At 41.2% G+C, this 16,249-nt stretch overlaps 1 protein-coding gene across 2 annotated transcripts; it reads left to right on the top strand.

Annotated features, from left to right (window-relative positions):
* The first annotated feature begins 8,051 nt into the window (after positions 1-8,051).
* LOC131258118 (phosphatidylinositol 4-kinase gamma 7-like) lies at positions 8,052-15,583 on the top strand. 2 transcript variants are annotated; one of them, XM_058259194.1, is made up of 2 exons: positions 8,052-8,264; positions 12,775-15,583. In XM_058259194.1, the coding sequence occupies exon 2, from the start codon at positions 13,059-13,061 to the stop codon at positions 14,985-14,987; it is 1,929 nt and encodes a 642-aa protein (XP_058115177.1). In that variant the 5' UTR covers positions 8,052-8,264; positions 12,775-13,058; the 3' UTR covers positions 14,988-15,583. The 2 variants fall into 2 exon arrangements, with proteins under 2 accessions (XP_058115177.1, XP_058115178.1); XM_058259195.1 differs by having other exon boundaries at positions 8,052-8,368.
* Positions 15,584-16,249: the final 666 nt, after the last annotated feature.

Genomic DNA, 16,249 nt, shown 5'->3' with positions numbered 1-16,249 from the left:
GATAACTACTCCTTTAAAAGTCGTGTTGTGTAGCACACAATCTATTTAGGAGAGAAATCTGGCATGTCTTGTTAGCTTGAGTCATCGGAAATGTCATGGACCAATGAGACCCGATGACACTGGAATTTCCTGTGCCTTCAACATAAACGATCCATACTCAATTATAATTTATAACTAATATATCGATCGGGTTCGGGTTGGGTCAAGCAACCCAAGACCTCAACCTGAGCCCAACCCAAGTTTTATTGGGTTGGTGTTTAATGTGTATCTAGCCCAAGCTCGAGACCAAACCCGATACATCCTGCCCGAGCCCAACCCAATGTCAGGTCGGTCATGGGTTGGTCGGGTTGAACCTGCTCGACTTTCATCCCTAGACAGTAGGGATTGAATGCTTATGGTTAAAAACTTCTTAGGGGCCATGAAGTTTTAGATCATTATAATGTGCGTTTTCCCTTCAACTAGGTTTAATTGCATGGCCTTATGAAGTTCGATGGCAAATAAAATTATGGTGGGCCCTAGGAAGGTTTCAACTGTGGACATCATTATCCCCACTATTTCCCATGGTGTGGTGTGCGTAAGCTTTGAATCTACCTCATTTGTGCACTCATGCCCTAAAATGAATGGAAAAATAGATGGATGGCATGGATAACATTCGCCCATAGAGTTCGATCAGTCAGTAGTATCCCTACTGAACATGAGCTTTATTGCCAAAACGTTTGGTCTTGGCAAAGCTCCAAGGCAAATTGCCGGTTGCGTAAACTTTGTGGAGCCAACCATGTGTTTTTCCTGTGCATGTTAGGACATGAGCTTAAAACTGAACCATACACAAAGCTCAATTGGACCACACCGCATAAAACAGTGCGATTAATGGGGTCCATAGTTGAAATCTTCTTAACCTTGACATTGAAGTTTATTTGCCATTCAACCTCTTCATGATATCACACTGATATGGATGAAGGGAAAATACAAATATCATATTGATGGAATACTTATATGTCATTCAAAATATTTATAACTATGGGCAATTAATTCCTTTCCTATGTTGACGATTAGACATTCACGAAGCAATGAAAGTTTTAAACCATTCAAATATTTGGGCTTCCCGTTCATCATAACATAAATGACCTCATGATTCATATAAGTAGCATGTGATACCATGTTTTTGTGTCGCACAACCTACTTGAGATTTAGCTCTATCTCGTTTTTGTAGGCAAAAAATAAAATAAAATGATGGGTATAAATTTCTCACAAACATTTCAGTAGACCCCACTTTAGCTTCATGGGAGTCAATCCCCGTGGAGGCAGTAGATTTTACATCCTGGAAGTACATGATTCCAAAGCACTTGGATGTTATAAAAAATAAAAATAAAAATAAAAATAAAGAAGAAGATTTGATCCAGTTGTCCAAAGCATCTGAGTACCCCGCATCCTGCACGACACTTATTTTACAAGGTGCATGGAAGCGGATTGCGTAGTAACTCATACGCTTAGCTTAGTGAGGAAACTCTATGTTGTCCACCATGATTTATATATTTTATCCTCTCTGTCCATCCATTTTATTGGATAATTTTAGGGCTTGAACTGATAATTAAAACACACATAATGTTCAAATGGACCATGCCATAAGAAACAATTGAATTGAATGTATACCGTTGAAAATTTCTAGGGAACACAGGAGTTTTAGATCAAGCTTATATTTTATTTTATTTTACCTTCATCCGTGTTTTTATGATCTTGTGAACTGGTTGGATGACAAATAAACATCACTGTGGGGCCTAAAAAGGTTTCAACGGTGGATCTCATTATTCCCACTGTTTCCTGTGATATGGTCCACTTTATCTTTGGATATGCTTCAATTTTGAGCTCAACCCCTTAATTTATAGCTTCAACCATGTGGTACGAAATTCAATTCTCAGTATGATCTCATCGTGCTGAGTAAACTCAGTTGGACCCACCTTGATTATATGTGATCTATCCACATCGTTCATTCATTTTTTCATCTAATTTAAGGGGTTGAGCCCAAAATTGAAGCATATCCAAAGATCAAGTGGACCATACGACATGAAACAGCGGGGATAATGATCTCCACCATTGAAACCTTTCTAAGCCCCCACAATGATGTTTATTTGTCATCCAACCTGTTCATAAGATTATAAAAACATAGATGAAGGTAATTTTTTTTTTTTTTCTTTTTTTTACAACAGTATACATTTAATTCAAGTGTTTCCTGTGCGGCATGGTCCATTAAAACATAATTGTATATATTTCAATTTTCACTTCAAGCCATAAAATTATCGGTAAAATAGATAGAAGGAGCGGATAAAATATATAAATCACGTTGGACCGCACAGAGTTTCCTCACTGCGCATAAAACAACCAAGCTTTGTGGGCCCATCATATTATGACATCTACTTAATTATAGTTTTTGGACAAAAATCAGAAATATTCATCTCATTTCGGCCACCACACGAGAACAATGGCCATGAGAGGCCAACCACAGGTATTTTTTAGCCACCATGGTGTTTATCTTTCATCAAAGCCGTTAATTCCTGCCACGCGACTTACCAAGTCAAAGGAAGTTGCGAAAATCAGCGGGCAAAACCCCGTGACGTTTTTCGAGGCTCAATCTTCCGATGTCCGCATGAGTGGCCCATCAGAGCTTCTTTTGAGGCTGATCTTTTGTCCGTACGGTGAAAATGAATTCTGTCACGTGATGCAGCGAGTGGATTTCACGTATACAACATCTGGCCCCACAGATCTTGTGATTTTACGAGGGTGTGCGGTGGACGATTCAGTCAAACACCTCCCATGTGCACGGTGCAGTATCTGCCATGTGTACGGTAGAGATGCTGCAGACGGCTCTTCAGTCGTTACTCGTTAGCATCAGCGACCTGTCGTCCAGTAAATGACAAGTATACCCCTACAGGGTTAAGCTTCCCAGCTGAGAAATGGAATTGCATCCTGCCACAGGTAGAGCTCTATGGGGCCCACCGTAATGTGTATGTTTTATCCACGCCGTTCATCCATTTTTTCAGATTATTTTATGATATGATACCAAAAAAATTCATATCCAAAGATCAAATGGATCACACATCGGGGATTGAATCCTTACCGTTGAAAACTTATCAGGGACCCAAATGTTTTGGATCAACCTGAAACTTCATCCATATTTTTTTTGGACCTTATGAGCAGATTGGATGGTAAAAAAAATCAAGGTGGACCCTAGGAAGGTTTCAACGGTGGGTGTCGTTATCACCGCTACTTCCCATGGTATGGTCCACCTGATCTTTGGATCCACCTCATTTTTTGGCTTGTAGGCCAAAATGACATTGGAAAAATGAATGAACGGCGTGGATAAAACCCATAAATACGGTAGGTCCCACAGAGCCACTACCTTGACCATTTCAGTGCAGGCCAGGGCCGGACGCAGTCCATTCCCTTCCCATTACTGAAATACGCTTCGATAGTTTCAGTAAAGTTCGGTCGTTTTCACCTATTTTTTATAACGTTCGAAGATCGTGATGTCATTCTCGATATTTTAACAAAAACGATGACTAGTTTCGAAAAGTTTGAGGAAAAAAATCTTCACGGCACGGAAAGTCATTCCTTTGTTTGCCTGTAGACTAGTCATTTCATTCTCTCCAGAGTATATAATGGATGATACGCATGCAATTCTATCCGTCCACCTGGCACATGTTTATCTCGATTTAAACCGTTCATTTCATAGAATCTTCTGTGTATAGGTTTTAATTAAATTATTTTTTAATATCCGATTTATGAAATAGCTTGTTGAATCACAACCGTTAGCTATTTTCTGGTTGATTGCCTATTAGACGTCTACCATATACAGGGTGGCCGACATTCCCGACGGTTTATATCGTGTTTCCTGAAACTTGTGCGAGTTTTGAGTGCTTGCTTATGACCCATCATCCACTGCGATCTGACCGTCTGTAAGGCGAAAGTGGATCAACTTGCAACCAGGATCCAGTGATGTGGGTGCCAACCTGACGGTGGGGCCAGCTAGTTATACATCCATGCCGTCCATCCATTTTCTCAGCTCATTTTAGGTTCTGATCCCAAAAATAAATAAGATCAAAATCTCAAGTGGACCACGAATTCCTGCACTAAAAGCTTCATGTTGGCCACAAGAGTTTTGGAATCCAGATCTAAGTATCTTTAACCAATAGATTGGATGGCAAATAAATATTATAGTGGGCTCTAAGATTAATGGATGTAAAGGCGTGGATATACACCGGAAACGGATTGGCTACTCCCCCTGCCACCAGCCCCGTGGCTGTTGGTCGGTGCTCTGTGGGCCCTATCATGATGAATTTGTTTCATCCTTTCCATTCATCCATTTTTAAATATTATTTTAGGGCTTGAATCCAAAAATTTAGCGGTACATAATTCTCAGGTGGTCCACACCACATGAAAACAATAGTGATTGGATATACACATTAAAATCCTCCTAAGGCCCAATGTAATGTTTATTTGATATTCAATCTGTTGATTAGGTCATAGAGTCCAAGATGAAAGGAAAAAACAAAAATCAGCTTGATCCAAAGCTTCTATGGCCCCTAAAATGTTTTTAATGGTTGACGCTCATTCAGCACTTTTTCCTGTAATGTGGTCCACTTGAGATTGGGATATACCTTATTTTTGGTCCCATACTGTAAAATGATCCGTAAAAATAGATGGACAGCATGGATGAAACTCATACATCATGGTGGGGCTCACAGGGCACCGACCACCAGCCATTGGCTGGTGTCAGGGGGAGTAGCCAATCCGCTCCCATATACACCACACAACTAGGTGGGTCCCACGGTCAGGATCGCACCGATATGGCTACATCTTGGGTCGCAGCTACTCTGCGACCTTTGCCTGTCACCCCGGGCACAGAGGTATATACCTTGGGCTGTGTGGGGTCCACAGAGATGTAGGTGACAAAAATCCAAATTCACTCCGTCCGTCTGTTTTGAAAGACAACGATGGGACACTAATTTAAAATTTAGGTAAATCCAAAACGCAAGTGAGCCACAGCAACAAAACAGTGGGAATGGAAATGTCCACCGTTGAAACCTTTTTGGAGCTGACAACGAGGTTTATATTCCATCCAAACCGTTCATAGGGTTATTAGTCATCAGATAATCTGTAGGCACAAATATCATCCCAATACAAAATTTCTGTAATCCCCATATGGACGGAATGGATTTTTAGATTCTTTTTCTATTGTGGCCTTGCAAAACAGATGGATGGATTGGATTTTTAAATTCATTTTCTATTGTGGGCTTGTAAAACAGATGGACGGAATGGATTGCTCACGGAGATCTCTGTGGGCCCACACAGCCCCCCAAATATCTCTTCGACCGGGTCACAGACAATCCGCTTCAACGGAACCATATCTGGTACGTGGCAGAAACACAGAATCCTCCTGTGGACTTGCCGTACAAATATCGCCCTGAAGACTATTAAAAGCTCATTGACCATGTCTACTGTTTATTAACAAAATATAAAAGCAAAAGGAATGATTCTACCCGTCCAATTGGTGGCCACATATTACACGGTTGATATGATTTGCATTTAATAACGAATATTCACATATTACGGAAGTTAGAATGTTGTATGTTAGGGTCTGTTTGGGCGGTGGGATTACAAGGGTTTAGGTGGGATGGGATTTAAAAAAACATAATTATTAGCCATGGCTGGGATTGTCCCCTAATACATTGGATAAAATTAATGCCATGGTTTGTTGATAATAAAGTAGTATATTGAATGAATATACCCACCACCATTTAAAATTACTGAGAATAACACACATTTATTATATCTAAACCGTTCATTTGTTTTTTAACCTCATTTTATAATATGAGCCTAAAAATGAGGTAGATCCAAAACTTATCTAGTCCTAAAGAAGTTTTCAATGGTAAGTATTCAATCCCTGTTGCTTTCTATGGTGGGGTTCACTTGAGCTTTAGATTTACCTGATTTTTTGGCCTATGCTTTAAAATAGTCTCGATAAATGAGTGGACGGTGTAGATATAACCCACACATCATGGTGGGACCTACACAACTTGCTAAACATCGAGTAAAATGGGCACAAGATCCAATGCAATTCCATTTAATGTAATTCCAAGCTTTCCCATTCTTCCCAAACATGGAGTGAAATTGGCACTGGACTAGATAAATCCCATCTCACCTAATCCTTTCTAATCCCACCGCCCAAACAGACCCTAGTGTATGCGAAGCCGATCTATCTATCTAGGTTAGCTCGCTTGACTTGGCTTGGCGGCTCGACAAGAAAAAGCCCTAATCAACTCAGTTTGAAGCTAAGTTTGGGCCCATTTGAGCTGATTTTTGGGCTCATAAATGAGTTTGAGCTTGAATGGAGTTAGATCGATGACTTGGTTACATTATCATTAATGTTACTCACCAACTGTTTGATAAATGGCTTTACAGCTTAATGTAATATAGTCAGTGGCAAGGTTGCAAGGAAGGTTTGGCTGGTGGTAAGGAAGTTTTAGCTGACTAATGGCAAAGAAGGTTTGACAGGTGGCAAGGTGGCACGGAAGGTTTGGCCAATGAAGATATGTACATAAAATAAAAATCTTTTCATTCTCTGTAATTTTTAATTTTTTAATTTTTTTTTCTTTTACGTTATTCAGGAGATGTTTGAGAAAATACACATGAAACCATTTTCCCTCGTAAAACAGTTTACAGCGGGGTTTCGAAGTTGCGTACATGACATTTTCCCATCGCTCGAGCGACTGATACCGTGAATGTGGTAGAGTCTTCTCTTCAGTGTACACGTGGAGTTCGGTATACGAATCGGGTCCGTCCACGTGGATTCTTCCACTGTGGATGGGCAATAGAAAAATACAGGAATCGGATCGTCCTGTCCCGTCCATTCATTTAGTGTCCTTCGAACTGACGGTAGTAAACCAAAAAGAGTGATTTGGTAGAGGTTCATCGCAGAGAATTATCAAATGGATGGGGATTTCCAACCATTCCCAATTGACAACCATTTCCACGGTATGGACGGCTCCGATTTGTATCTCACTCGCCACGTGTACGGTGGAGAATTGGCGCTATCATCATGTAAACCTATGGGCCCCACCTTGATGTATATGTCTGATCCACGCCGTCCATATTTTAGTGTGATGTCAGTATCCCATTATTTACGGTGGCGTGGTCCACTTGAGCATTGAATATGCTTCCATTTTGGGCTCCTGCCCTAAAATGATCTAAAAAAATGAATGGACGGTGTGGATAAGTATATACATCCAAGTGGGCCCACAGAGTTTACTTAGTACGCTTAAGCGTACATAGTTACTCCGCGGTACGCAATCCGCTTCCATCGTCTTCCGGGTCCTGTGGCTCCACCGTATTATTTCCCGCGCGTTACCACCACGTCACAAAACCAACCATATCTCCCCACGTCAGCGTCTCCCACGTTGTCCGTACGGAAGCAGTCATTTTCATCCTACGCTACGATCCACCCTCCCCCCCCCTCAATCCAACGGCCAGCATTCCGTTCTCTAGACCCTTCGGATCGGAGGGGTAGCTACAGCAGTATACTGAGTCCGGACCCGCTATCTTCAAGCGCCAAATCAACAAACGCACTGAACGTGCTTAAAAATTACACGTGTGAAAGATCCAGTAAGTTCAGAGTAGGGATCCATCAATGAATTCACGATAGTATCAAAATATGGATGGTACGCACATAAGCTTAGCCATACTCACATGTGAAATTTTGACCGTTCCTTACTATTTATAAACTAACCATTTTCTGAATGAGTTTTTTTCAATCTGATTAATATATATATATATATATATAAGAATTTAAGTATGTTTCATCATATGAACGTCTTGGATTCTACACAAGTTTTTTATGGTGGCATGTGTAGTGTGTTTTATTTTGGCGCTTGAAAATAGAGCGTTTGTAATTACTATTCCTGGAAGCTTAAACTCAGTCTTCGAACCACGGTTAGTTTTTTAACCATGGTTAGTTTTTTAACCCCTTCTGTCTCAACGAGAGTTAAATGAGAAGCAGAAGATTCCAAGAGAGCGGAGAGAGAGAGAAAGCGAGAGGGAGAGGGATCGAACGAGAGGAGGTTTCAGGAGAGCTGCAATCCTGTCATTGGTACATATTCATCTCGAATTCGTGCCGTTGGTTGGTGATCTCGTGTGTGCTGAAAGCCGAATCGAAGGCTGCGGTCTCTCTACTCCAGTTTACCGTCCGGTTTTCCCCAGATGTGAGCCTCTGAGTGAGTTAATTCCATCGATCTCTTCATTCTCATGAATCGATGCGAAAACAAGCTAATTCTACTGGAATACGCTTTCGGATCGCGATTTGTTTCGATCTCTTAAAGTAGATCCCTGCGATTTCTCGATTCTTTGAAAATTGCTTGATTTCATTAGCTTGTTAGGAAATGTTAGGGTTTTGATTGGATCCTGATGTAATCTGGTGTAGATTTGACATGAATCAGTAGGAGAATGAGCAGAATCTTTCAAATTACTGTTTTTTTTTTTCATTTGATTAGAAGATTTTGATTTTATTTTTTATTTTTTCTTGATTGAACTAGCTGCACATTTCTGGAGAATAAACAAATTTTCATGAGTTTTTCCCGATTTTTATTTTTTTTTTCTTGATTTTTTTGGATCTCATTGTTGTTGATAATTGCTTCTATTATTCTGGAAATTGTTCTAACAATCGCCTTTTTTATAAGATCTGGAAAGTGCAGTTAAAACCTTTGAATTTTCATCGATTTCTATCATTATTATTATTATTATTATTTTCTTCCTTTGGTTGCAGTTGCAGTGGCTTTCTGGAAAATAAACATAATCCGAGGATTGCTTAGTTATTTCGATTTTTTGCTCTCTTTCTGAAATCTCTTCTTAGGGAAATGGCTGTAGTTACTGCGTTTTTTTTTCCTGCGGATTGGGAAATCATAGTGTATTTGCCTTTTTATTAGGATTTTGTTTTTCTGATGTTGTGTTTTGATTTATTTATTTATTTATTTTTCCTGAGGAACTTTCATTATTGCATTGCTGCCATTTTTTGAGCAACTGGTGAATCGCATTGTTTTTCCCCTCAATTTTGAGGAATGTTTTTCACTGTAGATCTGGTAAAACATGTGAATTCTTAAAACAAGGTAGAAATGCAGAAGAACTCTTATCTGAAGATTGTGTATACTTGGTTCTGATGATCTTTAGGTCCAAGGAATGAAAACGACCTTGAGATCTTTGTGGTGAATTGATTCAAGAAGGTTGGATTGTGATGACGACAACTCCTTGTGATCCCCCCCCCCAATTTGAGTTTTAATTCTTTGTTATTTTAATCGAGATTGTCCATCATTTTGTATGCTGCCGGTCAGATTGCTTGGATCTTTTATTTTGAACCATTGGCTATCCATATTAGCTCTCACTAGATGGAAGGTCAAGATTTACCATCAACCTATCACGTGTAGTGTAGAGATAGCTCTACTACATTCCGGTTCTTTTGTCTGCACCATATGATCTTCCTAGGGGTTGTTGGGGTGAGGGATTTGGGGCAGGATTTGTCATATCCGTGGATTTCCAGTAAATCCATGGATTTGGGGCAGATCCAAATTCACAAAGAAAACTAAAGACTTGGCAAATAATTAAACTTTTTCCTCTTTTAAAAAGGGGGAAAAAAAGTTATTGGAAGGCCTGCACTCAACTAGTTGGGGGTCTCGGCCCCACCATGGTGTATGTATGCCATCCAACCGGTCCAACTTGGTTTGCCATAATGAAAATTCGATGCCTCCAAAATCATGGCCGATCTAACCATCAAGTGGGCCACCATGTGAATATCAATGTTTCTTGGTAGTTGTCCATGGTTTTCTATCATATGCCCACTTGATAATTGGATCAGCATACTTCTTCAGGCCATCATCTTATTTTCATGATGGGGGCAACCCTTAGAGTGTCATACATACATGGTCCCCACATGCAGCTAGTTGCACATATTTTTTCATCTACAACTTGCTTGTGAGACCTTCCCGTTATGGTATTTCTTTGCAATAAATGCCCTGCAATTGCGATAAAATCTTCCCAGATCCATTGATATATAGTTTGATTACCAAACAGTGGACTTTGGAATTTGCCAAATCCAAATCCACTGCAATTTCATGAATTTGACAAATTAACAGATTTACCAAATTCACATTCTCATTTCCTTGATCCCAAATAGGGTTGCTACTATGGGAGGATCTGATGCTAATTCCCAATATCTTAGTTCTTAAGCGCCCAATCTCTCTATGATGCGCATTTGCTTGATTTATGCTGTTTATCTATTTGGAATGGCTTTTGATGGGTCATATGCCCAAAACCAATCCTGTCAAACAATCCCAGCTGTTCATTTGAGGACTTTTCCCGTTCAATGTTTACATTTGTGGGACTAGTTTTCTAACTCTGCCCATTTACAGTCCTAAAAAGTGTCCAACCAGTGGCTTGAATGACCCAGATGGTGTAACTTTGAGGGTTTCTGCATGTGTGTCATTGGTTGGACTGTTTTCTAACCCCTTATTTGTAGTCCTTAGAAGTGTCCACTCAGTGTCTAGGATGTCCCAAATTCTGTGATTTTTGGGGCATGGGAAGGGCCAAATGGCTGAATGGTCTGGACCTTGTACATGCATGCTACATGTAGGGACATCGTGTGCTTGATGACTATGGGGTCCTGAATCCTGATGCATCAGAACGTGAATAGGGTCTTATGGTGTCAATACTGTACCAGTGGGGCCCATGGTTCTGTTTATATTCTGGGACCCATTGCTGATGACCCAAAATCTTTCACATTTGAAGATCCTAGCAGTCAAATATTTGTGCTTTTTTTTTTTCTTTCCTGGAGCATGAATGCATCTTTTTAACCATCTGCTTTAGCGAGCTATTGTTAGAGGGATAGGAAGTTGTATTCTAGAAGTTTTTTTTTTTTTTTAATAATAATTTCCTCCATCCACCATAATGAGGATGTTGAGATGGATGAGTGGCAAGATGAGGAGGGATAGGATTAGAAATGAATTCATTTGATGTAACTTGGGAGTAGCACCAATTAGTAATAATATGAGTGAAAGTAGACTTACATGGTTTGGTCATTTGCAACAGAGATCAAGAACTGTGCTGGTTTGGAGTGAGTTGGTAAAAGTTGAAGGCTCTAAAAGAGAGGGGAATGTTGACAAGCACGTGGATGGAGATAGTAAGAAACGACTAGATGACCTATGGTCTATTAAGGGCCTGTTTGGTACGTGGGCTTAGATGGGGATTAAGTGGGATGGAATTGCATTTGATCCTGTGCAAATTCCATCGGGCATTTGGGGAGGACAGGAAGTGTTGGGATTAGCCAGGATGGAATTGCAATTGGTCCCATGTGGGATTTCCGGTGGATTTTGAAATCTTCTACACATGTGGCCCCACATTGATGCATGTGTTTTATCTATGCCGTCCATCCATATACGCCCTTTACACGTGACATTCTAGTTATATACTTGTACAAGTGACGGACATCCATTGTGAATTTGGTTCGTTGATTATAATTCCATGGTTCCACCAAATGGGGTTTTGCTTAATCCGGTGTTTTTTCCATAGCAATAATTTTATTCCAAGCATGGGGATTGGATGGCCAAAATACCATGGTATTTCCCAAAATGCAATCATTGTGCAATAATGGTGTTAATCCCATTGACTACAAGTCTATGCCATTTAATCCCACAGACCAAACAGGCAATAAAGGAATGGCCCCTGATAGGGTAGAATGGCAGAAAAAGATTCATATAGCCAACCTGAATTAATTGGTATTAGGCTTAGATGATGATGATGATGATGAGCCTAATTGTTCATCAGGCAATTCATGTTCTGTTGGGTCCAATTTGTACCATGGGCTGAATTTGTACAAATAATGGCACGTCAGGCAACTCATGTTGAAAGATCATGGCTTATCATTCCTCATGGAAATTATTATTTAGCTTGTGATCCCTGGAAATTATTCTTACTACTCATCAATAGACATTTGATGATGGAAAAACATGATCTGTCTCTATTTGCTGTTTCTAACTTTTGAGGCAAAGATCAAAACAGAATTAGTTTTTCTTATCATTTTTTTTATTATTATTATATGTTTCTGTATTTATTTTTTTTGTTTTAAATTTTATTTGTTGATGGGTATTTCTAATGGTTCTGTTTTCACCATTCTCAGTTGATCGGTTGTATTTTCAGACATTGATGTTGTCTGTTTTTCCAATCTCTTTGGTTCCATGATTCCTCTTTCTTCAATGACTTCCAGAAAATTTCTGCTTTTTTTGCATCACTTGCTAGATATTTGTTTTCATCAGCCATCAAAATATTCCATGGAATTTAAGTTGTGTTTGGATGTCTGGCTAGTCCTGATATGTGACCCAGCTGGCTTCTTATTTGAATTCAAGTGGTACACTTCTAAATTCATAAAAAAGAAACAAAAATGGAATTGTACCTCTGCATTCGCCAGCATCAGAATTTGTTTTTCCTACTTGAAATGATTCTACTTGTCATTGCCAGTCAGCTGAAGTCCACCTGGATCGATGATGTACTTGAAATGCTGGCCATCATGAAGCATCTTTTCATTTCATGTTCAAATATGATAAAGTCCACTCCCCTGGTTCAGCTTAATGGATTTGTTGGACATTGAATCACTACATTCATATCATTTGTTGTTTTGAATCACTTGAATTAGATAAAAACTTGCACTCCCTTTTCTTATGCCTCTGGTTGGATCTTTTTCAGCTTCAGAGGTTCTTCTCAGTCAGCTATGTCAATCAAAATGGCTTCCCCAATGTAGTTAGATCATCACATCTCCATCGGTCTCTCCTCTCACACTTCTGCTGCTGTGAACATCTTGGTGGTAATTGAGTTTCCACGCAGCTGCTTCATGATTGTTTGGGCAACGGATCTTCCTTTCTTTGAAGCAGTGTCAGCATTCAAGTTTGGCACCTGCTTGAGAGAGGAGGAGGAGCTCTCTTTTGCTGCCTGTGCCAACTCCAACCGCCCTCATTTCTCCTCCTCCCCTAATGTCACCTAACTTGGGCAGCCCAGTTCAGACCCAGATGGCAGTTGCAGTCTTCAATGGTGCCCTCAGTGGTGAATACCATGGAAACCAGAGGATGGAAGGAAAACCTGCTGGAAGGCGGCGTGTGTTTGTCCAAACTGACACTGGCAGTGTCTTGGGGATTGAATTGGATCGAGGCGACAATGCCCACACAGTGAAGAGAAAGTTGCAGGTAGCTCTAAATGTCCCAACCGAGGAGAGCTCATTGACATTCGGGGATATTGTGTTGAAGAATGATCTCAGTTCTGTTCGCAATGATTCCCCGCTGCTTCTCATGAGGAACCACCTCCACAGAAGCTCATCAACACCGTGTCTCTCCCCTACTGCGAAAGATCTCCAGCAGCGGGATCAAAGTGGGCTGATTGAAGTCTTAGGTTGTTCGAGTCACTGTTCTAGAACAAAACAGCTGGTTAAAGATGTCGTGAAGGCCATCAAGAGTGGTGTTGATCCGATCCCTGTGCATAGTGGGCTTGGGGGTGCATACTATTTCAGGAACAGCAGGGGCGAGACCGTTGCTATTGTGAAACCAACAGATGAAGAACCCTTTGCTCCCAACAATCCGAAGGGTTTCGTCGGAAAAGCTCTTGGACAGCCAGGCCTGAAACGGTCAGTCAGGATCGGAGAGACGGGATTCAGAGAAGTTGCGGCCTACCTTCTTGATCACTATCACTTCGCAAATGTGCCCCCCACAGTGCTTGTCAAGGTGACCCACTCAATCTTCAACGTTAATGATGGGGTGAATGGTATCAAGTCTCATGATAGGAAGCAGGTAAGCAAGATTGCGTCGTTCCAGCAGTTCATACCTCATGACTTTGATGCCAGCGACCACGGCACCTCGAGCTATGCCGTGACCACTGTACATAGGATAGGGATATTAGACATTAGGATCTTTAACACGGACAGACATGCTGGCAACCTTCTGGGTAGGAAGCTTGATGGCATCGGGACTTTTGGTCAGGTGGAGCTTATTCCGATCGATCATGGCCTTTGCCTTCCAGAGAGCTTGGAGGACCCATATTTTGAGTGGATCCATTGGCCTCAGGCATCAATTCCATTCGGTGAGGACGAGCTCAAATACATTGCAGACCTCAATCCATTCGAGGAATCCGAGATGCTTCGGATGGAGCTGCCGATGATCCGTGAGGCTTGCCTTCGCGTTTTGGTTCTCTGCACGGTGTTCCTCAAGGAAGCCGCTGATTACGGTCTTTGCCTCTCTGAGATTGGAGAGATGATGAGCAGAGAGTTCCGGGCTCGTGAAGAGGAGCCAAGCGAGCTTGAGGTGGTTTGCATCGAGGCAAGAAGGCTACTTGCTGAGAGAGAGGCGTTATTCTCACTGGAAGCTGAAACCAGTGAGGAAGCTGAGTTTCAGTTTGACATAGACTGGGAAGAATCCGATTTTGTACCCAAGATAGCTGATGATTTCATGACTAGGTACAACCCTTTCAGTTTGAGAGGAGGAAATTGTAGAAACCCGCTTTCAAAGCTAGAGGAGAGCGTGGAAGAGGAGGAAGAAGAAAATGAGGGTGAAAAAGAGAGCATTGCAGGTGCGACCAATGGTTTTGAGGGCCCACCTCTGGCTGGACAGCGGGTTCCAACTGTTTCAAAGCTTTCCATGTCACTGAAGAGCGTCGGTCTGGGTGAGAAGAATCATCAGCGATCATCGAATGGGGATGGATACATGGGGAGTATGTCAGGCAACAACAGGAGGAGCGCGAACGAGCAGCTGCCCGCAAGCGTGAGCTTTGTGAAGCTGGCAGACATGACTGAGGACGAGTGGAAGCTGTTTCTTGAGCTGTTCCAGGGGCTGCTGAAGGGTGCGTTAGCTGCCCGGAAATGCGGTGGTATGGGGTCCAGGCAGAGGCTGAGGCTGGGGACTTCGTGCCAGTTTTGAGAGAGGTCAGTTGCGTGTGTTTGGTGTAAAGGAGAATAAAGCATGCCCTGGGAGTGAGGGGTACGCAGCTTTCTTTTGCTGGCTATTCGGCGGGTCTGGTACTTTTAAGGAGGAGTTAGGATATAGGGATGCTGTAAATATGGTTCTGAGGATATGCAGCTGCTACATGAAAAGAAGACTGAGTAGGATTGCTTTTCATCTTTTAAGGAATATGTTCATGCAGGACCTCAATGGATAGGTAAGTTCCACCTTTCGACACCCCATCATTCAAGCTTGCCCCTCTCTTGAAAGACTGCCTGTCCAAGAAATCAGCCTGATCCACTTGTCAGGTGGACCATGCCAGCATGTTGAATCCAATCGCTGGCTCTGTTGTTTACATGGCTCACCTGGTGAACAGGTTGGCTTTATTTTCCATGGGGCAGTAACAGTTGACTATGTTTGTGTGGGGTGAATGGTTGCCTGACATTGATGGAGGTGTATGCGACAGTTCCTCCTTTCTTTTTCTTTTTCTTTTTTCTCTTTGTTGAATGTAACCGTTGATATAATCATGTTGAAAAATAAAGTAAAATAATGAAGAAGCTATGTACATTTTTGCATATAGAGGTTTTAGAATGATAAGCTGTAGAAGTGTTGGTAGTAATTTGTGAGTCTATAGAGGTTTTATTCTGCTTTTGCTCAGTATTTATTAATCTTCATCTTAAAAAAATATTTGAGGTTGGATGTTGATCTTCACTGGATAATTGAGCTTGTGGGAGAAGGTTGGATGACTGAATCCAATGAACTTGTGATTGGATCTCACCCTCAATCGAACCGATTGGTTGAAATGGTGGTGTGGATGCAGGCACACTCCCTCCCTCACTCACTCATTATTCCTGATCCATCTGATCAAAGTAAACTTCCAATCTCTGCTCTCTTCTGTATGCTTGACTCGCTCTATTTATTCATTCAATCCACAGTCATAGATGAAATGGAAGGATTTACATTAAAATCCATCTAAATTCAGTTGGATGTAATAATATATGAATCGGCCATATATAACCAGTGAATATCGAATGGGGTATATTCATGAGGTTCTTATATTGAAATTCATCTGAATTCAATGGGATGTAACATATTGATAGGCCATATGGATGTGAGTGTTCAACGCCCTGTCACAGCCAAATCCAATGAATAGGATGTTGTCATGTGTCAGCACTCTTTACAGAGGTAAAGAAAGTTACTCACAGAGAATGGAAGAGAGGTTATGAAGATCCTAAACACAT

Source organism: Magnolia sinica, chromosome 10 (genome assembly GCF_029962835.1).
Source record: "Magnolia sinica isolate HGM2019 chromosome 10, MsV1, whole genome shotgun sequence".
NCBI classification, from domain to species: Eukaryota; Viridiplantae; Streptophyta; class Magnoliopsida; order Magnoliales; family Magnoliaceae; genus Magnolia; species Magnolia sinica.
Note: the sequence above shows the minus strand (reverse complement) of the source record. Positions and strands in the feature narration are given on the sequence as shown.

Excerpts from the sequence above, each read along its gene's own strand:
- LOC131258118 (XM_058259194.1), top strand. The coding sequence starts at position 13,059 with ATGTCACCTAACTTGGGCAGCCCAGTTCAGACCCAGATGGCAGTTGCA.